Source organism: Protopterus annectens, chromosome 11.part0 (assembly GCF_019279795.1).
Source record: "Protopterus annectens isolate FY-2018-M chromosome 11.part0, PAN1.0, whole genome shotgun sequence".
NCBI classification, from domain to species: Eukaryota; Metazoa; Chordata; order Ceratodontiformes; family Protopteridae; genus Protopterus; species Protopterus annectens.
In genome coordinates, this window is record NC_056745.1 from 440,977,534 (window position 1) to 441,003,917 (window position 26,384).

The 26,384-nt window shown below is 37.1% G+C and overlaps 1 protein-coding gene across 1 annotated transcript in view; it reads right to left on the bottom strand.

The window, feature by feature from the left end:
• Window positions 1-26,384, bottom strand: part of SVOPL (SVOP like) — a 716,183-nt gene that overhangs the window by 283,774 nt on the left and 406,025 nt on the right. Inside the window, exons 8-9 of the mRNA XM_044087938.1 lie at window positions 4,565-4,690; window positions 2,173-2,301 (exon numbers count right to left, since the gene is read on the bottom strand). Coding sequence (XP_043943873.1) covers window positions 2,173-2,301; window positions 4,565-4,690 — 255 coding nt within the window. The remainder of the gene's footprint in view (window positions 1-2,172; window positions 2,302-4,564; window positions 4,691-26,384) is intronic.

Consider the following 26,384-nt stretch of genomic DNA (forward strand, 5'->3'; position numbering starts at 1 on the left):
TGGCTTCCTTCAACAAGACTTCTCCATGAACAGCAAATGGCTGTAACAACAGAGTAATACCTTGTGGTACGGTAATATCACTGCATGTTAAAATGCAAGCATTATTGCAATGTGCAAAGTATTTCTACTCACAATAAGGAGTCCAACTGTATATTTTATCTAATCAGTGCAGCTCTTTGTTTATTATTAAAATACTGATTAAGATAGTCACATGCTCAAATTGTGTGTAAACACAAACACACACACACCCTCTTTATATAAATGTGATTATATCAACCTTCATCTGTTCACACAACTGTTGTCATTCAATGAAGCAATTCCATTCATTGAACATAAAAATAATTATCTTATGTACAAAGCATCAGAGGACAACTGATGACCAAGGCACATATACATCTTCTAAAAATACTTTTGCTTTGGTCATTCTCTCATACCTACTGCCCAAACATAAGGGACTCCAGTATATACTTATCTCTAGTACTGTACATCTGGCCATATTTCAGCCTGATTCAATGAATACATCCCTTTTTCCAATATTAAGCATTTTGCTCAACTTGCATGGCAGAATGGCACAGAAGTTAGTGGTGCTTCTCCAGAATGCTTAGTTCTTCTGTTTAGTTCTGTTTTCCTTTGGGGTCAGAATGTTGTCTCTAGGATCACATATGTTTTCCTCTATGATCTGGTCTTCTCCTGCATTTCAAACATGTGTTGAAGGTAAACTGTTGATTCAGTATATTATTGCCCATAGCTGTGGATGTGTGTAGTGCAAATCCTGCTGCAGGTTAACGCACTGCTTGGGATGTGCTTTTACAATTTGCACATACTGATTGCAGGGATAAGCTACAAGTAATCATAGAATAAATGACTGAATGATAGTATGCAATTTGTGTGTGAACTTGCAGATTCCCTTACTTCTTTCTAGAAAAGGCTCATTGAATTTTTTTTTTGAGGGGTGGGGTTGAAGTTTATCTATGTGCTTTGTTGTTTTTCTTAGGAATTTTTTTTATGTCTTATTTTTTTTAAATTAGATCTAATGTACTTATCACAGGTAGTTGCAGAAAAATCTTGTTAACTGCAGTAATCTAACTCATCTCTATATTTATCTAGTTAGCCTGTTACTCAGTTTTGTTGATCAGGTTAGTCCCAGAAGGCATTCAGTGCATTTTCAGAAGCAACAGGAGTTTGTTAGTATTAATACTGATTAAGGATGATGTGGCCATGATGCAGGCAAAATGAGAAGGGATTAACTGCTTCGAGATCTTTTATATTCACTTGTGCTACCTCAAGTTCAAGTAGATCGGTTTAACATATTATTTGAAGGACAGCATCTCAGGAGTGCACCTCCCCCCAAATGTTGCACTTCAATAGGAATACTAGAACATGAATTCAAACATGTGGTGTAGGGATTAGAACTTCCAGCCTTCTGATCTTTCTGGCATCAAAGGCAAGTGGGCTACCTGCTAAGCCTCTAACACAGATAACAAGCAAATGCTTATGCAGGAAATTATCAATTTCAGATCATGTACAAGTATGACATCATAGACACTTTCCTGTGACATTAAGTCTCCTATTAGCAATTGTCGTAATGCACTATAGATTCCATCACAAAGACTCTACTACTAATTTTATGACTTTCAAAATACAAGTTGTATCCAGAGAAAGATAAGATGAAGGGTATTGTATGGAAAAGGATTACTGCATCTACATGCAGTAAAAAGTCATTCATTCAAATATAGTCAATGACTGTGATCCACAACCTGACCACGACAGAAAAAAGTAAGTGATTTTGGAAGGAATGCATATAAACATCTTCTAATATCTCTGACATGGCAACTCTTATAAATTGCATCATAAAACCCACATATTTACATTTGTATAGCACATAACAAATGTATGCTTGATTTACTGTAGAGAAAATGTTTTCTTATCAAAAACATTGTATGTAAAGAAATGATATTGCAAAACGAGGCAAAGAACATTTTTACAATTCAAAAATCCTTTTTATAGCTAGAATGTAAGTACTGGTCTATTTTAGCTGTGCTATGCCAGAGGGATAGTACAATCCATCATGACCTTGAAACATTAAACTTTGTAATATAATGATGCCATATTGTAGAACAAGTTTAAACTAAATCTCATCTGCTTTTGAGACAAAAAAATATAACTTCTTACCCAATAAGGTTCTTCTAATGTGCCTTCAGGTAAAGATGAACGGTTCATCCTTGCAATCTTTTCCAGAGTTTTAATAGCAGCTGCTCCATTTCCAGCAGAAACATTGTATCTTGCTGACTCTGGAATGAACTGTAAGAAAAAAATTAAAATATGGGCATTCTTTTTGGTCATTAGAAACTTCTGTCCTTTGATCCACAGGCAACACACAGTATGAGATGCCAATAAGCTAACAGGGCTTTGAAGGTAGTCTGATTTTATGCACAGGCTATGACAACTGTTACTTTTGGGCAGTACAGGAAGAGATGGGTCTTAGCTGCCAGTGCTAGAGTGACACTTTTCCAAGCCAAAGGGCATTTGTTTACACTAAAACTACCAGCTTCTTATAAGAAAGGGTCATTAATAAACTTTGTGTGAAATCAATGAAAAATACCGGAGAAAACTCAACATTCATTAGGTTAATTAGTGGGTTATTACAGTGATGGCTTCTAGTCATACTTTTATATTTTACTTTGTGGAAGACTTACAGGTCCGACTTAGCATTTTTCCCAATCTAAACATGCTACCGTGATCTTATGCTATCTGAAAATTGGTTAATTTGGTTTGTCATCACCTTCCATACATTGAATAGTAAAGTACCCCAGCAATCACCCTTATGGCACTTCGCTGATTAACGCCCTCACACCTGATATTAACCCATTTCATCCTTCATCTTACTGGTAGCCCAAAAAATGAATGTTAGTAGACTGAAGGTGAGAAACATCATACATCAAGCTACCCTAACTTATTGGATGCACAATATACAATACATCAGCATTGAGGCTTTGTATAATCAAGTATGTGCTCCCATATTGGGAGGACTGCTTGCATCTGATCTTCTTGAGCCCCTTTGCCTGGGAGACGTTCCTAGTATCTACTGAAGAGTGAACATTAGGTAGGCTGGACAACCAAGCTTTGACCATGTGTTTCCCTTTTCCTAGCTCATCTTCTGACCTGAGTTACTAAATCAACTAGGGTTGCTCACAACAGGGGCAGACTCCCTGCCCCTGCACAAAACAATCATTATATCTGAGTATTATAGGAATAACTTCTATTGCTGATCAATTTTTTTTTAGTTTGCATTCTATATGACAATAATAACACCTTATAAGTTAAAGTATACTCATAATAACCTACGTGTGTTTGGCAAGATCCTCACCATTTAATGAATAAAGAAGCAATCTAGTACTTATCTTTCTATTTTTGATGTCTCATTTCCTGATTCTTACTCCATCATCCCTTCCACCTCTGATACACCAAAAGCCATATCTCCATTGCCATTTACTTTTCAAAAGTGACTTAATCTTACAGGCCCTTATACCAAGACAAAAAAGGCAAGAAACTAACATTTATTGGGTATTCTCTTTATATGTACTTAGTGCTTCTACCATCTGCAAAACTCTACATTCAGTGCTTTTCAAAGGCACTATGTATGTACACATACTTCTGCACAAACTTCTCCAAATGTGGTGACAAACATCATGATCTTTACAAGCTTCTCTTATGTTGCTAAACTACTGCAGGTCAACAATGCAGCAGGAATTTCTTTTCGAGAAGAGTGAACTGGCCATCAGCTGTTTTCTCTCACCTTCTCTTGGTTGACTCTCCAGTCCTTGACTGACCAGATGAATCCACAGCTGAACACCTACATCTTTGTCAACAAACTGGCCAAAAACATGTTATTGTATCACATTCTTTAATTCACCAAATGCTAACACTTAAAGTGATTTGGTCATCAAATGTTTTTTTACCTTTGCACTACACAAGGATGAAGTGCAAAAACAACATTTCCACAGCATTACGAGAGGTGTCTGGCAGTGCCTTCTGCTGGTGGAAAAGATTTTTATATCACAGCTTTCCCCTAAGGTCATGCCACTGAAATGAAAACTAAACCTTAACCTCAGTGACATCATAGTAATAGATGCGTGAAATGCATCCATAGACTTTAATGGCTGCACTGCCACACATGCATAGAGGTACATTTATTACAGGCTATGGATACAAAACTCACTCTGCCTACAGTGATGTCAAGATGGAACACATTGTCTGTGGCTTAATAAAATGTTTATGAAGCTTCTTATAAAAAATAGGCCCAAATAAATACTAAATTACAACAACGTATGTCCATCTTGACATAACTCACTACTATACTATGTATGATCATGACCAAGTCACTTTAAATTTGCATCTGTATGGCTTCATTTTAAATGTTTTCTTAAACTGCAACTGCAGCAACTCCTATTCCTCCAGGCATCATACTACATTTAACCATTTTCTGTAAGCTACCTAGCTTTATTTATCTTTCATAAAAATACAAATTTCTAATTAACAGCAATAGTGGAGGAAGCAATCTCACCTTAAATAGCACAATAAGAACAATGCTTGGGACTATGGAGATACGAATCAGCCATCGCCAGCCTAGTACTGGGATTATCACAGAAGCGAAAATGATTATAAATGTTGATCCAATCAGCCAGAAAATCTTTCAAGAAAGAGAGAAAAAGTGAACAAAAAATAATACTAATGTTCTGGAAAAAGCAACAACATCAGCAAATATACATATTCACAAAATTTAGATAAGCATTCACAGAAAAAAGAAATCACTTTTCATTTGAACTGTTAAAAATGTATCTTCCAAGTGACTTGCTTTCTGGACACTGGGCCATACTTCACATCCTTTCAAAAGCTACCATTTCTCCTATAGTTAATCATGCTTTATGCTCTTCCCAAGTTCCCACTTGCAAATCTGTTCCTTCTTTTCTGTTCTTCAATTTCCGCAAGAAATGGCTTATGATCCTGATTAATCTTCACTTAGAAAATCTGCTTAAAAGCTTGCATTTCCAAATCTCAGACGATAGCTTTAGTTTCATGGTTCCGGCTGATTTAGCTATTAATATTATTTAGACTTATGTCCACAAAATGTGAAAGAATAGCTTCAACCTCCTGTCTAACCTTAACTCATGTCTGCTAACCCTAACTTCAGCCTTACATAGTAAATTGGGAAAAACCCTTTTCCTACCAGCACTGCTACACAAGACACTTGGAAACAGTACCTAGACATACATTTAGTGTTATGCATATATATATATATATATATATATATATATATATATATACACATTAGCACTTTACTTACTCCTTACCCTAACCTTAACTCATACACAATGCCAAGATTAACAATTCTGGGATTCAGTAATGTGCACTGCACTTCAAAAAAAAAAAAAAAATCAGTTCACTTTATTGTTACTGCATAATCTGACAGTGAAATGTAACCAGACATACATGCACACATGTTATATTTTATATATATATATATATATATATATATATATATATATATATATATATATATATATATATACACACATACACATATGCACAAACGTGTATGGATGCATTGCAGTTCATCTTATCAAAAATCAACTTATCTAAACCAAAAAAAAAAAACCTGCACCTCCCCATGTAGGGAGGTCCACCCCCCCCTCCAATTTATGTACAACACCATGGTCGCACTACAATAAAAAATACTGGAAATGCACCACCATCTCTCATGATCCAGCACACTGTTATAAAGAGAACTGCAATATTACTTGTACATCTCTAAGATTGAAATAAAGAGAACTGCAATATTACTTGTACATCTCTAAGAAAATGTATACCAATGAAAATAATGTACTGAAGGTACATAATAATGTACTGAATTACTGAAGGTGAAAATCATTTAGAAATTAAACTATACTTGTTTATTTAGCTGTGGTGTTTCCAGTCCATTCATTTCAGTTATAGTCTGCTGGAGGAATCTGGTGTGTTTCCTTTGTAACTGGAGTGTCACCTTACATTGGACAACTGAGTGCTTACTTGTGAAAGTGAGCTTTATCAGTTATTTAGCAATAAACCTGTTAAAAAGTACTTCAGTTTAACATCTGCTGAAAGGAAAGCTTTATTAGAACTGAAGGGACAGTCAAATCTTAGAATTCTAAAAGCAGATAAAGGCAGTGGTATCATTCCCATGAATTCCATTGAGTATTTTGACAATATTTTAAATCTGTTAGAAGATGTAAAATGTTATGAAGTTACTGGGGATCATATATTTGTAAGCAATTTGCAAGTTTAGATTGCTGTTTGCTTGACTATTTACATCAGGATCAGACTGATTTTGTTTTATTTGAGTACTTGAAAGTTGAATTCACCAAAATTGCCAGATTTTTTGGAATATCTAAGATCCATAAGGATGCTGTTAACTCAACTGTTAGACCAATTATAGCAGCAAATTTCAGTAAAACTAAAACTATTTCAGTCTATTTGGACTATATTTTTAATTCTATTGTCCAAAAATCTAGATTTTATCTCAAGGATTCTTGGGTATTGCTAGATTGACATGAAACCACGCTTTTTACTTTAAATGTTTCTCTGTATACATGTATTGCACAAGATAAGGTACTGATTTTGTCAGAAAATACTTAAGTGCATTTATTGACTTTGACAATGTTTTTATAAACACAATGTGTACCTTATAAGAGTTAGTACTGAAAAATATTTTTTTTATGTTTGATAAGTTCTTTAGAAAAAACAAAGGTACTGTGATGGGAGCAAGAATGGTGCCGTCCTTTGCTAACTTAGTTACAAGTTGGTGGGAACATGAGATTTTAATTGTTCACCCACTCTTTTCTATTTATAGACATTATATAGATGACTTTAATATTTATGGAATAGTTCAGCAGCTAATTTTAATAGCTCGTTATGGATTTAAAGTCTAGTATGGACTTTCTTACTTTCACTATATGAAATCATGGAAAAGCAGCACAATTTTTGGATTTAGTTATTACAGCTGATTTTGAAAATAAATGTTTCCACATCACTATACACATAGGAAATGCATGTTTGTGAACAACTATTTGTTCTACAATAGTCAGCATCCAGAGTTTATGAAACATAATCAAGAGACATTTATTAGAGTGAGTTGCTTTTCCAGTGATGAGACAGTTTTTATTTTAATGAGGAAGTACATTTTGTCAAGGTACTTTTTAGGGAGAGAGGTTCTGGAGAGGAATTTGTGATTAATACTGATTTGGAATTTGCTAACAAAAGATTATTAAGTTTCAGCTTCCTTTGAAATATGGGTTACTAGTGCCAAGAGGGAAAAAAAAAAAAACAACTCTATGTATCATGTGACTTAGATGGTTTAAAAAAAATTTTAAAGAACAACTGGAAAATTACAAGGATCTAGCTAATATTACTGGTGGAGAAGCAAAGTTTGTATACAAGACAACTAATAATATTAAGTTATCTGAAAGTGAATGTAGGCTGTTAGAATCCCCCACATCTCATGTAGGAATATTTTGATGTAAGTGCAGCAGATTTATTATTGAAGACTTTTTGTATTATTTTGACACACAGCGATAAAGAAATTTGGGCAAAAAACAGGTTTACATGCGAATCTGAAAATGTATTGTACGTAGCATTGTGTGGAACTTGTAAGTTTCTATACAGGTAAGACAACCAGAAAACTTTCATGCAGAATTTATGGATATCTTTTAGCTATTAAAAAGGGAGACAACTATCCCTTAGCAAAACATGCTGCAGTTTGTGGTGTTTTCAAAAAGTTCATTTTCTTTGTATTATATTATACCAAAAAGCAACCACGAGGGGAAATACTAACGCAAAGAAGTAAATTGGCAGATATTGTCGGCGGTAAGTATCCATGGTTAAATGAATACATTAATATTAAATGTTTGCTTAAAACAGAAGATTTTATTATAGTTTTAGTTTCATGTTGTTTTTATTAAAAAGTTTAGAATTTGAGTATTTATTGACACATTTTGTTCAATAAGTTTTAGAGTGTGCCAGCTAACTAATCATGACTATTTTTGGTACTATTTAAATGAACTCAGTCTTATTTAGCTCTGATAAAGTTTTGACAAAGAAGGAAAGCACTTAGCTATTCAATATATTTTTTCTTTTCTTTGAGTACAGTTTGCTGGATGCTGTCTTGCTCTCCATTTGGTTGAACACCTACAGTGTTTTAAGACTTGAACATTGTTTCAAACCCAGCTGACCTCTTTGTTTTGAGATTATGTCAATCAAAAAGAACTAAAACAAAAACATCAGCATAAAATGATTGCAAATGTAAGCAACACATTTACATATGTGATCATAACCTTCCTGACCCTACACACATAAATAAAACAAAAAACTACTTGCCATGCCATGGAACAGAAAGATACTAACGGCACAATCGCACAATGACAAAACTGAAATACATCAAATTATGCCATATTTGATCACCTCAAGTTTGACTATAGCACAATTCATTGTAATTCTTGAACTACCATTACTACTATAAAAGCATGGCAATGACTAAAGCATAATGCAACCAAAACAGCTGCGCTCACGAATGTATGAATATAAAATCTTTATTCCTTATTGCTATCTTTTAATTTTTTTTCTAACATTTTATTGCACATGATCCAGTGCTAAATATGTGTCAACTGCAAACCATCCCTTGTTTATTGTACATCAGCTATAACAGTTTAAAATGTGTCTTAATGCCATAATCCCATTCCCCATGTCATTTCTCCCACAGATACATCACATAGATTACTGATCCCATACCCTATCTGTCCCACTTTATCTCAACTGCAACTGTCCTTCCGGGCCTTTCTCCCCCACTAATATCTCTACTTTCAATCCCCCATCTGTCCACCACACCTTGCAAATTTCTGTTAAGGATAATTTCCAGCCCTCTTCAATTGCTTTTCTTCTACTCACAATTCAGTTCTCCCATGTGCCCCCCATCTCTCCTGAGTTTTAGTCTACTTATTTTTCTCACTTATAACTATTTGGAGTTTGACTGTATTATCCCACTCCCATGTCTACTACACAAAAAATAATTATACACAATTTCCAGCTATCCTCTATCACCCTCCAAATTTCCTAGCCCAATTTTTTCAGCTTGGTCCCACCATACATGTATTTCTTTATACTTCTGCCACAAAGGCATCTAATCCTCATTTTTTCACCAAGTCTCCAGCATTCTAGAATGTGCCCAACGTTCTTTCACTGCATTCACTGGAACCTTATGCCATCTCTACACTAATCTCTAATTTAAATCTCCCATTGGGCAGATTCAGTTCTGGAAATGGGACAAGCTCCACTCTTCCTCCAACAATATTTCATCTGCCCATCCTTGTTCCTCCTAAACCACTGGTCTCTTTAAAAACTCCTTGCCAATTTTATGTTTTGAACCTAATTCCTTACACCCTGTCCCTATTCTACAGTTTTGAATCATATGTCATTCTGCCATTTCCATTAATCTTTCCATTTCTCCTTGCTTCCTGTCTTTTTTATTACTCAGCCCTTCTGGCTACCTTACCTTTTTTATTACCTGTGAAAAATAATCCATCTCCCAGTTTATACAGAATCAATCTTCATACAATATCCTTTCTTATCTACTTCCTACAGATCACCTACTACTTTTGTAACCAGTTTCTCCCATTCCTGTTAAAACAATATATTTATCACATTATTGATTCACAACATACATCAGTTACAATGAAAAGAAAAAAATCTCAACATTTTCCATTTATTATCATGTATATACATTATACACAAGAACTCTATCATAATTCTGTTCTTTATTCATGTTTAGTATGATATATATATATATATATATATATATATATATATATATATATATATATATATACTCTTTCTTCACTTATTTTCAGGCATATTCTTGAAACGTATTTAATGTTTCCAATGCATTTACTTCTTTCTTCTTACAATGAGCCCATCAATAAGACTTAATTTTTTTTACTATATTTAGTGCTCTATTTATTGCTGGTTTAATTTTTGATTTCCACTTTTGTGTGATTGCTTTTTTTGGTGGCAAGTAACAAACTTAAGGAATTATTTAAACTCCAACTCAGTGTCATCATCTCCTTGGTTAATGTAATATTTTTCCAATTGTGTCAGGTCATTTTGCAAGCAGTCCTTAAACACTGTTAACTCAACACATTCTCAGAAATTGTGTTCCCAATTTTCTCTTTCTTTCCTTCCTTCCTTTCAGAGTTCACATTTCCAAAGTCTATGTTCCACTTGAGGGAAAATCCTCTGAAATCTGTTTGAAGTACAAATGTACCTATATAGACACTCATATTCAAATATCCTAAATCTTTTGGATATCATAACATACCAATGGACCTTACAAATTTTCTCTTATCATTTTTGTAGTTTGTTTTTCTAATCTAAATCTCTTCCTTTTCTTATAGATATCATGCAGTATGTAACATGCCTTACTAATTACCCCTTTCTTGATATCTTTTTTTTTTTGCTGTTTTTGATTCCACTAAAAACATACCAGATCCACTCTATTATTATTAAATATTTATCACTGTCTCTGTCTATATTCTGCCAACAATCCCCAAAACAGAAGGGGCACTCTGACATTCAGATTAAACATCTGCTTGGTGTCATCCCATTCTATCACTTTTCCCTTCCAAGCTATTTGTTCCCAGTAGTATGACCTACTTGTTAATTTCCTTGATTTACTGACTTCCAACTCTTGCCTGTTATCTGTACTCTTAGTTGTTTTATTCCTTCTGGCAATATATTCTGTCTCCACTCCTTTACTACCTAAGTGTTGATAATACTGTCTGCCAGTTTATACACTTTCTGTATGATTATTTCTATTCCCCTTAAAGAATTGCTTTCAAAACCCTAATCTCTCTCTACATAGCTTGTACTTCTACCTTGTTCTACCATCTTCTTTTTTCCACTTTAATCTATATCTCTCAGATTATATCAGTCTTAGCTATATAAATTTAAAGTATCTCTATCTCTTCAAATTAGATAATCCTAATCTGCTTTTTTCTACAGGAAAAATCAATTTAGCCCATTGTTCTATTGCTCTTTGCCCCATCAAATTCCTTCAACTCTGTTTATTGCCTTCTACAACTTTTCCCTCTAGCTAGTAAAAGTATGCCTAATTACAGGACCAGAGAAAATAAAAACATTTTCACTGACTTTGACTATGCCCATGGCCACTGGTTTCCAGTCTGTTATCTATGTAATATTCTTCTGATTGGTCTCTTTCCACATATCCTTAGCTTCTGAAACAGAATACTCTGGAATTCATATACCTAAATACTTCATCTCTACATGTTGCCATAAATATATGCACTACTGAACTAATTTATGGGTAAGCACATCATTTATAGTTATATCCTTTGTTTTACCTTCATTTGTTTTATATCTCAAAAATATCCCACAGTACTCTAAAAGGCTGTGCCAGTAAATGGTCTACTGTGATCAGTGTACCCCCATAAACAAACTTAAATAAATTTAAAATAAATTGTCAGAATTTGTCAAATACAAGATAATAAAAAAACTTGCTCTGTTTGCAGATGATATTAATACTGCACCAATTATATCCCTAGATTTGTAAATACCCTATCTTTTAACTATAGGCTCCATACATTTTGCAAATAAGAGAGGGGAAAAAAGAACATCCCTACCTGGTCCATTTATTTAAACAACCTGCCACAAAGGACTATTCCGACCTTTATTTTTTGTCTTAATTCATCATAACTTCTCTGTACTTTCCTGCTCTCCATGTTAAGTGTGCTGTACTGTTTGAGAACCTTTTCTTTCATTTTGATATAACTTGCACTTCTCCTGACATTTTGCCCAAAATAGTCTCCACTCCTCTTACCAAAACACTTCTGTTCTGCTTCCTTACCATCTTTGAGTTTTTCTCAATATCACAAGCACCCCTGCATATCATTCCTTTCTCATTTCTTCCCATTTAACCCATTTCAAATTTCCATTCCCTCAACTCCTCCCATTCCCCTGATTCATTATAGCTTTAAGATACTTTCTACAGTCTGGTGCCACCATCTACATAACCTTGCTTACACTCAATCTGTCATTTGTGAACCTACTTCCATCTCCCTCCATACAAAATGACCACAGGACCACTGTATTGTTCCCACTATTTTAAAAGAGGGGCTACTTAATATATGACTCCCTAAATAAATTACACAGCATACAACTAAATATTTCACCAGTTTACCTCAACACTACAGCATGAACAGAATTATGCCATCATCATTGACCCCCCCTTACCCATTTTTCCTCAAGGGGTCAGGGAGTTATGGGAACTTTTACCACCCATCTTGATTCAATGCTGCTCTACCATCTTCTTCAAAAGTCATGCCTCACTGTCGCAGGTCTACCATGCAAATCCATCTCTTTGATGGACATCTTGTATTCCTATTGTCTTCTTCTTGTCTCTTCCAAATCCTCTACCACATCATCTGCTTTCCTGCACATGCACATGAACTGTAATTTGTTATCTTTGACAGTCTCTGTAATTGGAGTTAATTTGGCTTCTGCTCAGATGTCATAATTTCTTCATCTGTCCCACAGTGTGCATCTCACCATCTATCTCAGGTACTTCACCTCCATCCCCTCTATCTTCCTCAACTGCTCTGCCTTTAATGCCCAGGTTTCTGTACCATACAGCAGTATTGGTTGCACTACTGTTTTGTACACCTTACTTTTCAGCTTCTTTGGCATTCTTCTGTCACATACTACCTTTGAGACACTGTGCCAGTTGGTTACAGCCCTTCTGTTTCTAGCTTTGACCTTTTCATTCAGACTTCCCTTCTTCTCAATCACCGCTTTCAGAAAATTGAAGCTGTTAACCTGTTTCACTGTTTGCCTGTATCTCAATTTTCAGATTGCTCTGATTTCCCCCATTTGCTGCCATTACAGCTGTCTTGTCTGTAGTCTGTTTCATCCCATGTGCCTTCATTTTTGCATTCCATTCCTCCATTATTTTTTGAAGCTCCTGTTTAGAGTCTTCTTGTGATGCAATATCATCTGCACCCCACAGCTTTGTTGATCTGTCCTTTCTGACATGTCTAATGTAGTTCATCACCAGTATGAACAGCAGTGGGCTCAGAGCTGAACCCTGAAATAACACCCACTCCTACTGTGAAACCCTCTGAGTCTGAGCACTGTTCATAGTTATGCCACTGGGTCCTGCACTAATTCTATGAATGTTTCCAGAATTTCAAGCCATCACAGAACTGCTCAAATCAGCTTTCTTGGAACTTTGCCACACAAGTGGACTCTTTCCAAATCTCCTGTTTCCTCGGACTCTTTCTTCATCTCTAGCTTACTCTTTACTATGTGTCTGCAAACATTTATGCTGCATCCTGTTCTGAATCCAACTGCTCATCTTCCTTCTTATTTTCTATACTACTCTGCATATTCATTCATCAACCAACCTCTCCAGTGCTTTCATGCAGTGAGACAGGAGTTTGACACCTCTGTTATATCACAGTTATGAATGTCCCCTTTGTTGTTGTACACTGGCACTAAATGTTTATTCTGCATTACTTTGGTACACACATTTCTATCCATACCGGTACCCCCAGAAGCCATTTCTCCACTAACTCGCTAAACATGTGGATCATATCTGACATGATCTCATCTGAGCCTACTGCTTTCCCTGAGTTAATTTTCCTTAATGCTGTTCTTGCTATTTCTAGGCTTTTCCCCTCTTTCATAGTAGGCTGTTTAAAGGGCAATTCAAATTATTTGAACTTTTCTTTTCATTCAGAAGCTGCAGGAAGTATTCATTCCATCTGCCTTTGATGTCCTGTGGACTGGTGAGCTGGTTGTTGCTGACATCCCTTACAAATGGTGTCTGATAACTATCTTCTTTATCATTCTTTCTTTGCCTTTCAACTTGATAAGAGTTTCTTTGTGACATCTGGAGTACTTTGAATACTACAGGTAATGGTTAAAAACTAATTGTCATCTGCCCTTACTATCAGCCTAATTCCAAAGAAGTTACATGACTGCCTTCACACTGGCCATACACAAACTACTGGAAAATTTCATACAGAATGTGAACAAAGATATTAGAAAATTAAAAAGTTCGGATGAACTCACTGGAAACAATTAAACAACGTATTGTCAGACTACAAGTCATAAATGTATTCTTCTGTTTAATTACACTAGTCATTTTGCAGTTTAAGCACAGCTTCAGAAACACGATACCTTCCATGGGTAAACATGGCAACAGGATGAGGAAGAGAGATTAGAGTTTGGGAGGGCAATAAGAGAAAAAATGTTGGCACAAAAAGGTAGCTGAGGGACACTTGTTTATAAAATGTTAGTGTGAAGTGAGGAATGTTAAGAAACTTGTGTGTGTGGAAGATTTTCAACCCATATATAGTTCATCACTATATATTAATCAGATCAGATAATGGTAGTAGAATTAGCAAACTTAAATTCACCCAAAGTAAAAAAAAATAATAAAAAATATATAATTTGAAAACAATTTGAAAAATTATACAGAATTACTTAGTATTCATAAGTAATCCAAGCAGGTTAGACAGTCTGTTTCCAGTTAAAAATCCTGTGTACTTAATAAAGGATTTTTGACTAGAAACAGACATCTACCCTGCTTGGATTACTTATGAGTACTTAGTAATTCTATATATTTTTTCAAATGTTTTTCACATTATATATTTTTTTATTATTTTTTGACTATGGACGAGTTTAAGTTTGCTACTTCTACTACCATTATCTGATCTGATTAATATATAGCAATTAACTATATATATGGACTGAAAATCTTCCACACACAGACGTTTCTTACACTGTCTTGGTTTTGGACCCGCTATACTTGTTTAGTGGGTTGTTTGAGACTTTGGGGATACCACGGAGATTACTTGTTTTTTGTGAAATGAGGAATAATGCAATTGTAACCATTTTCATGTAGAAGCCTTACCAAAGAAATGAAACACATGGGACAGTAACTGTATGAAACTGAAAACACGCCATTGTCAAGAACCATTGTTTGAAACCTTGTCATAACATTGGTGGCAGACAGAATAGTTACAACTGTGGCTCAGTCTTACTAATGTCCAGGAAAACTAGCGAGAGTCATAGCTGTATGCCTGTGTCAACCTCTGCATACAACTGTGAATAGACCATCTTAGCTTCCTAGTTTTATTGTTGTCTTGGGTAGCACTCATGCCTAAGAGCAATATCTTGTTTTAGCACCAGAGCTGCTTCAGGAATGTTGCAAATCAGCAAATGTCAAAGCATATTGTCATGCAAATGACAACACCATTGTGCAACTGCTATTAATGATCTTATGAATACTGTGAAGGAGGACTTACAGTGGGGAAACAATAACAAAAATAACAATTTTCTTCCGTAATAACCTTTGTCCTCTTTTTTCCTGTTGAAGATTTTGGATTGCCTCTTAGGTGAAATATTATATTTCTACTATGTATATTTCCATACAGATATTTCTTTTAACCATTGTTAGTCCTTTTAAACTTAGAAATAAATTAAAGCTATTTACGCAGTGGTACAGCCGTAGCATTGTTGCCTCACAGCAAGAGGTTCTCCTGTTCGATTCTCTGCTGGACTGCCTTCTGTGTGGACATTCATTCATGTTTTCAAATCTCCTGAGTGAGCGTGATAAAAGGTATTTGCATCTTGATCCCTGGAATATTGAAGGTAATAATGCAGCTGCTGATGAACGCTTTAATGAACTGTCCAAATTAATGTCTAAGGAAATAGCAGTTTATTTCGATACTCGTTTATTGGAGAAATATGTTAGCCTTGACATTACACCGCGGGGATTGCGGGTAGAGAAACTGCCAGCTACCCCTTTTTCTGAAGATGAAACAGATCTTTTGAATGAATGGAAACAAGTGTCATTATCCTGCACTATTGGTTGGCTTAAGATATTAATCAAGCGCAACCTACGCAACCATGAAAAAATTAAAAGTGATATCATGACCCTACAGAACAGCTTGGCAACGGAACTGAATTATGACATGCAAATGTCAGCATTAAATGATAAAATCAACAAATTAGAAAAGGACATTGTGCAGCGCAAAAGAAATAAGTTAATCCGTGATATTAAGGATTATGAAACCGGTGCTTTGTTCAGTTGGCAACGTGAACCCACGCGTAGGACCCGTAATAGGTCAAGGGGCAGGACTTGGAGCAGTAGCTCTAAACGTAGAGGACTATCAGCGTCTTCGGCTTCATCAGCGGAGGGTATTTCTTCCAAAAATGTTTCTTTTGCTGAAACAACAACGGCGGTGAGCAGAACCTTAAATCGTGAGGTTACTTCAGGTTCTGGTAGCGGCAACAGTGACAATTTAAATTTTCAAACCGACGACTACAACAAGGGAAGAAATGGGAGGAATGGAAGGAAGGGAAGAAACAAGCTTAAATGAAGGTTTGTTAGCAGTACTTTCTAATGGACTTCCTTTATATTGTGTGAACCTGTCTAAATTAGTATTGAGCTCTGAAATGCAAAGTGTTTTACACAAGGGAAGTAAGTTTGTTCCTACATTCTTCCCATCATTAGCTGATGTTTATTTTGATGTCAAACGCTTCATTAGAAAGTTGTTACTGAGAGTTCATTTTTCAAAAATGGAGAGATCTATTATGTGCACTGTTATTTCGAATGAACAATCTAGTGATTCAGAAATAGATGATGATTTATGTAATCTATCTATTTACAACTATGAGTTAGAACCTAACTTATTGGATGTTAATGATGACTTATTCAGTGATGAAAATGTTGAAAATGTTGATTTCTGTACCGGATATGGTAGGCTAACATTACCTGAACTTAAGAGGATAAACACCTTTATGCCCTATATTTCTGTACCTGCCATTTCATTATTTCAAAAAGTTCTTTTGAGGGAAGTTGAAGCATCGTTTAGTGAGTTTTGTAAAAACAAGAAATGTTTCAACTTAAATAAGAATGAATGGCAAGCTTTGAAATTTCTGAAATCAGTTAAAAATGAACACATTTTCAAACCTGCTGACAAGGGTGGGAATTGGGTCATAATGGACAGAATAAAATATTTGCATATGGTGAATAGATTGTTGCTGAACTCTAATGAATATAGGAAATTGGACAGTGACCCTATGTTGTCCTTTAATGATGAGTTATTATTTTTACTTGAAAAAGGTGAGCGCTTGGGTTTTTTTACCCATATTGATGTTAAAAAATTGTATATCCAAAAACCAGCCACACCGATTATGTATGCATTACCTAAAATTCACAAAAATCTGGAAGAACCTCCTGGTAGACCGATTATCTCTGGGATAGGTTCTTTCTTGGAGAATGTTAACTTATTTTTGGACTCACAATTGAAGTCCTATTTATGTAAGATAACAGCTCACATAAGGAACACAAAGGATCTGATTAATAATCTGGTGAATTTGAAATGGGACTTTGATTATTATTGGGTCACTGTGGACATTAAGTCTTTATATACCAATATTAACACCAAATGGGGTTTGGAATCTATATCAAACATGATGGGTGAGGGACCTAAAACTAGTTTTCTCATCACCCTTTTGGAATTTTGTTTAACTCATAGCTATTTCTGTTTCAATAACACATATTACCTGCAAATAAAAGGTACAGCAATGGGTGCAGCCTATGCACCTTCATATGCTATCATTTATATGGATTACTTTGAGAAAAAATACATTTATTCTACAAATTTCTTTAAGAACAAAGTAATATTGTATAAACGTTTCATAGATGATTTAATTTTTATTTGCAAAGGAGATATTTGTGAATTCATGGATTTTTTTGAAGTGCTAAATCAAAATGAACATAACTTACAATTTTCTTATGAAACAAATAGAAATAAGATCAACTTTCTAGATCTAGTTTTGTTTGAGAAGGACAATAATATTGAGTTTAAACCATTTAGGAAGGAAACCTCAGTAAATTTGTTTCTACATGCCACTAGTATGCATCCTCAGCATCTAATAAAGGCCCTACTGTTTGGGGAATTTAAAAGAATTCGGGACCACACCAGTGTTAAGGAGGACATAGATGGAGAACTAGAGATAGTATTCAATAGATTATTGGATAGGGGATATGAATATAATACTCTATCAGAATGTAGAGATAGTGTGATTAAGAACATAAAATTAGCTGATAGAAGGGACAACATTATAACATATCCTGATAAAAGGGAAATTAGAGTAAAAAATAATGTTGAGAAAGTGTTTTTTATAACTAAATTTTCCCCTTTTTCTAAAACATTAGTCTCATTGGTTAGAAAATTCTGGTATCTAATCTGTGAAGATGATAACATTGGTGAATTATTCCCGAATCAAGTGAATTTCTCCTTTAGGAGGGGAAAGAATTTAAGAGAAATCTTGAATTATAATTTTGTACAACCTATTACACCCACCCCTATGAGGGTGGGTACTTTTGCTTGTGGTTCATGCAGTATATGTAATAGAGCAATTAATATCAATATCATTAATAATACACATCATATCTCTAAACATTTTTTTAATTGCAAATCCACTAGTGTAGTGTACATAATAGGGTGTTCATGCAAGGACATTTGGTATGTGGGACAAACTAAAAGGATGATCAAAACTAGAATTCTAGAACATCTTAAGGATATTAGAAATTTGAATGTCACTAGTCCTGTTGCTAAGCATTTTTTGGATGTTCATGATGGTTGCAGCAATAGTTTGAGATTTAGTGTATTGGGGAAACCTTTTATTCGCAAGGGAGATGATATAGTAGCGAAACTTTTGGAATTGGAAACTAGGATGATAATGAAATATAAAACTTTGAAACCATTTGGTCTTAATCAGGAGCTGGGTCTCTAACTAGACTCAAGAAGAGCAATTTTTTGCACATTATTCATATTGTTATTCATTTTGTGTATGTAATTTTATTTTGGCATACATTGGGTATACTTTATATATTTATACCAATGAATTTATATGTGCTTTTTGATCTATTGAAAGTGAATTATTAATTATTTATTTGAAAATTGTGTATATTAATTAATACTAAGGATAATAATATGTTATTATTTTTCTATTTTGATATAAAAGTTATTTAAAAAATTGCATTTCATTGATTATAAAAGAAAGAAAAACTATAGTAATTAAAAAACTTAAAGAATAAATAGAAAAGTTTTTTGATAACAGTTTAGATAAACTATTATAAGTACATGTCGTATTTTACTTAATGTTGAAGCAAAGATCACTTTAAATTCTGATATTCAATTAAACTAATTGTTAATTTACCAATTAGTTATGATATAAATAGAGCTTATATTCAAAGCTGTAATGTGATCCTTTGAAGGCGAATGGCCGAGTTACCAGATCGTTAAATAAAGAACGTTGGTGGAATTTGACTGTTGGTGTGTTGCTGAACAGCATTATTGGGCTTTGTATGTTTTTGTTGCCTTCTGTGTGGAGTCTGCATGTCCTCCCCATGGTCGAGTGGCCTCCGAAAGACATGTGTGAATGGGCGTGCCTTAGCTGAAGGTTGGGAGTCGGGCTGGCAACTCGGCACCATAAAAATCGACTGCCAATCATTAGCGGACCAGAGCACTGCTGTGGCGACCCCTAACTGGGAAAAGCCAAAAAGACAAACAACAACTAAATGGAAAGAGTAATAGTTAACTATATTAGACCTGTTCTTGATGCCATGTATGTGTATAGTTAATTTTGATGTCATTTAGAAGATTGAAAACATGCAAATGTCAATGTTCAGAACATCAAACACAAAATGTTAAATACTGAGAAAACCATTGAATGCTGGTAGCTCATTTCTGGGACTGTGTTATAGCCTGGAGTGGGTTTTTGCCCTTTCCTTGCTGTAGCACAATCTGAGAGCTGGTATATAACATTTTCAGGGGGGTGTGAGCTGGTGTTAAGGGGGCTTGCCCCCTGGCAACAACATTTTAAGCTTTTTAGCTCGGTTTTGATATTCTGTATTCAATGTTGTGGGTTTGATGTACTGAATCTCAACTAATTGTATAGTCGACATTCGTACATAGAACCTAATTATTTTTATTAATCTTATCATTACATTTGTTGTATGTTTTATAGCTTGTTACGTTGCTCATTTTCATAGATGTTTATACTGTTTTGTTTTGGAAAATAAATTAATACAATGATGCATATAGCTTTCTTGTGATTATTTTAAAATGTTGTATGTAGTATCCCCACAATCATAAAATACAAAGCAAAATATTTTAATTCAGCTTAAGTGAAATTAGTTTACTTTTCCTGTACTGTTTTTATTCTAATATACACAGAATAATACCTTGACACTGTATAGCTTGAGCACACAACACATCCTTTCATCTTTAGATGGCATTAATTCAGTTGTGTATACAGCACTTTTCACAAGACTGTGCCACTTTAACTGTACACAGCACCAGCAGTGCCATGCACTTTACCGATTAACAAGCAAGGAAGACCATGTTGGTTTAAGCGCATGTGCACTAAATGATAGCTGAAAACATAACTTGGAATATTCCTCTTGCTCGTATTTCACTATTACTTCTCCCTATCAGGTATCATAGATTAACACTTGTCTAACTATCAAGACCACACTGCTGTATGATGTTTCCCCATGATTATTTTCACAAGCATGTTAACATGGTAGAATTAACCCATCCTCTACCTAGACTGAGCATCATAGGCTAGACTTGTCAAGCAATCAAGACTAAGCTACTTGTGGTTGCTTATCCATGATCAGTCATGTTTTTCCCATGCACATTAATATGGTGGAAGTAATACAACCTCTATAGAATGAATTTTACTGCCCCTACCAATGATACTGCTAATGAAGTGGAATAAATAGTTGTGCAAAATCTTACCATAACCATAGATGTTCTTCTCTTCCATGTTGCAGTATTCCAAACCCGTGGGTTATCCTCTGCTAGCTACCCAAACATCTGGCCAGTACACAAAAGCTTCTAGTTATTGCTAGGTACGTGGGATGCCTGATGTTTGCCAAGGGAGCATGGGCTATAAAAGTGACATCTGCACATACCTTTCCTCAGAAATGTAGACCCCACTCAGGCTCCATTTCCAGGATAGCTGTACAAACAAGTCCTGTGTCATCCAAGAAGGCATAGTTTTAATTAAAAAGGGGGGGGGGGTAGGAGGGAAGGAATGAATACTGCAACGTAGAAGAGAAGGACATCTATGGTTATGGTAATATTTTACACAACTATGCTATGTCCTTCTATTCTCATGTTGTAGTATTCCAAACACTTGGGTGAGTGCCAAAACTCAAAGGGAAGAAGAGGGGAGTGGGAAGGAACTGTTTTCTATGAAAGCATGTAGGACTGCCTTAGCAAATCCTGCTCTAGATCTGGAGATATGATGCAGTCTGTAGTGCTTAGTGAAGGTATAGACAGATGCCCATGTAGCTGCCTCTAGAATGGAAGCAGTATCCAGTACTTTAAAGAAGGCTCCAGATGAAGCCATGACTCTAATGGAGGGGGCCCTAATTTTTGAATTTAGATGTTTTCCATAGTAGGTGTAGCAAACTAATATAGCCTTGGAAATCCAGGCAGAAATTGTCTATTTTGTCACAGCTTTTCCCAGAGCCCTGGGCTGAAAGGAGACAAATAATTGCTCTGATTTCTTAATGGACTTAGTCTTGTCAAGGTAAAATCCAAGCTGTGAACATCAAGGGAATACAAGACTCTCTCACTGTCATTCTGGGGATGTGGGAAAAAGGTGAGCAGGTGAATACCTTGGTTTAAGGACAGCTCATTGACCACTTTGGGTATTAAGGATGGATTGGTCCTCAGGGTCACCCTATCCTTGTGGAAGAGGAGAAAGGGAAGAGTTTCCATGAGCACCTTGAGTTCTGATACTCTTCTGGCTGATATCAGGGCCACCAGGAGTACAGTCTTCCAAGTACAGAGTTTCAAGGATGCTTTAGATGCTGGTTTAAAGGGAGCAACTGTGAGCTTCTCTAAAACTTAGTTCAGGTCCCATGGAGGTGGAACTGGCTTCCTGGGGGGCATGAGATGCAGTACTCCCTTGAGGAATAACTTCGCAGGAAGATGGGCTGTAAGAGGAGGGTCAAGAGGCATACAAGCTGAAATAACTCTAAGGTGGGCCTTAACAGAGAAGTATGCCAGCACTGCTTGCAAGAGTTCACTTAGATAGCACAGCACTAAGGGGATAAAAACTCCAAAAGGAGGCTCAGAGGGTCAGTTGGAAAACAGGCAAACCACTTTATTGCCAAATGTAATAGTAAGAAACCAGAACTGAAGTGACTAGGAAGGCAAAACTGACAAACCGCAAGAGAAAATCCAAGCCCGTTTATTTTCACAATCACGTTAAACACTGGGACGAAAAACGCTTGGAGTGTTTAACGTGATTGTGAAAATAAACGGGCTTGGATTTTTTACCACTTACACTATTTTGGATTTACTTCATCCTGCATTCTCATCGTATTTTCTTCTCTTGCGGTTTGTCAGTTTTGCCTTCCAAATGTAATAGTAGTTAAGTGCTTTTGTCTTCACCAAAAAGACTTCTTCAGAAGAAGTTTCAGGGTTCCTTGTTTTAGGATATGGAGAAAAGGTCTCAAGGCAAATAAGATTGGTCTCATTTCCCTGATGGTGATGTGCTCACACCTGAAGGTGTCTGACCAGGTACCATGGAGTCTCAGGCTGCCTAAAGCAGCACCTCAGCCCAGATCTGAGGCATCTGTGTACATCTCCTGAACTGGAGGAAGGGGTTGTAAGGGGAATCCTGGGTTGAGTATGATTTGCTCCAACCACCATAGGATCTCCTTCCTCAGCCAGGGAAGGAAGGCAATGTTGAAATCCAAGGGGTGTGAATGTTGGGTCCATGTTAACCTCAGGTACCACTGCAATTTTCTCATGTGAAGTCTTGCCAATGGCAGCATTGGGATAGTAGAAGTCATATGACCCAGTAATCTGAGATATTGCCTGGCTGTCATAGCAGTGGTGTGGAGGACAGAGAACAGGTACTGTTTTAGGTTTTCCACATTTTGGGGTGGAAGGAACACTCTCATAACATCTGTACTTATTCTGCACCCCAGGAAAACTTGGTCATGGGAGAGAGTCAGGTTGGACTTGGAGTAACTGATGTTGAATCCCAGTGCCTGCAGAACTGAGATAACTTTGTGTAGTTGGTGGAGTAGGGATCTAGAACATTCTGCTTGTATCGGGAGGTCATCCAGGTATGGAAATATTTGAATCCCTTCGACTCTGCAATAAGCAATAACTGGTGCCAGACACTTGGTGAATACCCTTGGAGCTGTAGAGAGTCCAAAGGGCAAGGCAGAGAACTGAAAATGTGAGGAACCCTCAGAAATACGGATGTATTTTCTGTAGTTGGGCTTTACTGGGATGTGTAGGTAGGCATCCTTTTTGTCTAAAGTGGTTAGAATCCTTGAGGCATTACCAAGGGAAAGAGGGTCTGCAGAGTAAGCATACAGAAGGTGGGTACTTTTAAGAAAAGGATGAGGTGGGAGAGAGCCAGGATAGGTCTCCACACACAGTCCATCCTTCCTTGGAAATAGAAAGAGTCTGGAGTAAAAGCCCTTTCCCTGTTCTGCCAGGAAAATGGGTTTTATGGTTCCTTGAGAAAGGAGGGCATCTATGACTAGCTGAGACAGAGAAAGCTGGTCTTTAGGTGGCTGTGGGGTGCCTCTCCAAGGAGGAGGGATGATCCAGGTCATGAAATAACCTTTTTCTATAATGAACAAGAACCACTTGTCTGAGATAATGCTTCGCCAAACTGGAAGACAGTGAGAGAGCCTTAAGAACAGGGGAATGGAGTTTGGAGGTGTGGACAGCAAAGGCAGGTAGTCACAGACTACCTTCCCTGTCTTGAAACTGAGATTTCTGGGCAGGAGTCTGAACAGGTTTGGAAGAGGTCTTTTCCTTCCTGTTGCTCTTTCTGCTCCTAGAATGGGGGGTTGGAGCAGAGTGTTTTGTAATGAACTGGGTTTTGGTGCGGTAGTTCCTGTGAAAATTGGGGATAGGAGAGATGAACAAGTGTTTGAGATCCTGGAGTTCTTTCCCCTTTTACTGAAGGGTCTTGAATAGCTCAGCCACTTTAGCCCCAAAAAGGGCAGAGTTATCCAGGGGTGTGTCCAAAAGTTTGGCCCTAATATCATCAGGTAAGGGCTGTAGTCTTAATCATGAGTATCTTCTAAGGACTGAGGCAGAGGCTGAAGATCTGGCAGAGGCTTCTGTAGTATCATAGCTGCATCTAATTGAATGTCTTGTGACTTAAGACATTACGTTAAGATGAGGCTAGATATTTGAGCCTTGAAAGGTGAGTCAGGGAGGTCTGGCAAAAGCTTATTGACCTGAGCCAAAAAGGCCAGGGCATACTTGGACATACATGTCTGGTAATTTACTGCCTTAAAGGCCAAGGTAGCAGAAGTATAAACTTTTTTGCCAGTGTGCTCCATTGTCTTACTGTCCTTGTCTATGGGAAGGACAGAGGTGGAGGGAAGCAGTCTGGATGGTTTTTCTGCAGACTGAGATAGTGCCAGGGTCTTCAGCAGGGCATTTAATTAGGAATTTAGCCCCTTCAGGGACGTTAAAGAATCTATCAGGCCTTCAATGGGGGCAGGTGGTTGGGAATCTGGATTCACAGAGGCTGCACTGAAAGCATCCAAGGCGGCTGGTAAAAATGGAGGAATGGCAGAAGGAGCAGGGGTGTCCATCTGCAAGAGCTCATAGTATCTTTTTTGGACCTCTGACATTTCAGAGGGATCCCACTTAAAATATTCTCTCATTTTTTAGATGGTCTCACCAAAAGTGAGGTCCTCTCCTGCAGAGTCTGTCTCAGCAGAATCCTCCTCTGGGGAAGCATACCCAAGAGGAGAGGGCATCTGGGACACATAGGAAGGAGAATCCTTGAAGAGGAGCCTCAGGAATCCTCAGCTTCAGGTTGGACAGTGCCATCAACCTGAGGCCTGGGACTAAGGAGAGGTGGGGGTGCCTGTGAAGAAGCAGGCATAACAGGCCTTAGATCTATAAAAGCATTAAATAGGCTCTGGGAAAAGGCCTGCCAGTCTGGTTGGATTTCTGCAGGAGGGGGAGCATGTTTAGTCTTTTGCTTCTTTTTCAGGGAAGGCCTAGAAGGCATAGGGACTAAGGTGGGCCTAGATTCTGTATGCCCGGAAGCAGTGGAAGAGCTCATCTGGGCAGCCGTACTGAGCCTAGGTTCCCCCTCGGTGGCAGCAGCAGCAGACATCTGCAAGACCTCCATGGACATGCTTTCCAACCTAGGTTCTGCAGCCTCCCAAACAGTACCCGCTATACCTATTTTGGCAGATTCCAAATATTCCTCCAAGTGAATATCAGCCACAGAAGGGACATTGGGTATAGGAGATGCAGCAGCAGGTTCAGACCTGGAAACTTTGGCCTTCATAGGTGGCTCTACAGTCTGACTAGACGGCCCCTCCATCACTAGCACCAAGCGTTTAAGATGCTGGTTTTCCTAGGTAAATATTAAGGACATACAGATTACTGTAGAGTGTCTTGGGTATGAAGACCTGACAGATCTCGCACGTCTCAGCAGAGTCCTCCTCTGGGGAAGCATACCCAAGAGGAGAGGGCATCTGGGACACATAGGAAGGAGAATTCTCCGAAGAGGAGCCTCAGGAATCCTCAGCTTCAGGTTAGACAGTGCCATCAACCTGAGGCCTGGGACTAAGGAGAGGTTGGGGTGCCTGTGAAGAAGCACGCATAGCAGGCCTTAGAGCTATAAAAGCATTAAATAGGATCTGGGAAAAGGCCTGCCAGTCTGGTTGGATTTCTGCAGGAGGGGGAGCATGTTTAGTATTTTGCTTCTTTTTCAGGGAAGGCCTAGAAGGCATAGAGACTAATATTAAGGGCATACAGATGTCTGTAGGCCCTAAGCAGAAAAGGCAGAGCTCGTGCATGTTCTTATGGGGGATCTGATGCCCACACCTGCACTTTCCTGGATGACATAAACAGGCATGCAGTGACTCAAGAGAAACAGAAAAAATGGTCCCAATGGGATACTTATCTTTTAATTCAAAGATCTGATGGCAGGAAGAGCTGATTCTCGACTGATGGCACTGAAGTTCTGAGGAAAGGTATGTGCAGATATCACTTTGATGGCCAGTGCTCCTTCAGCCAAAGTCATTCCATGTACCTAGCAGTGACTAGAAGCTTTGGTATACTGGCTGGATGTTCGGGTAGCTAGTAGAGGATAACCCAAGGGTTTGGAATACTGCAAGATGAGAATAGAAGGACATCATGAGCTATACCTATTGCCTATATTTGGCTATTTCCTCATGATTA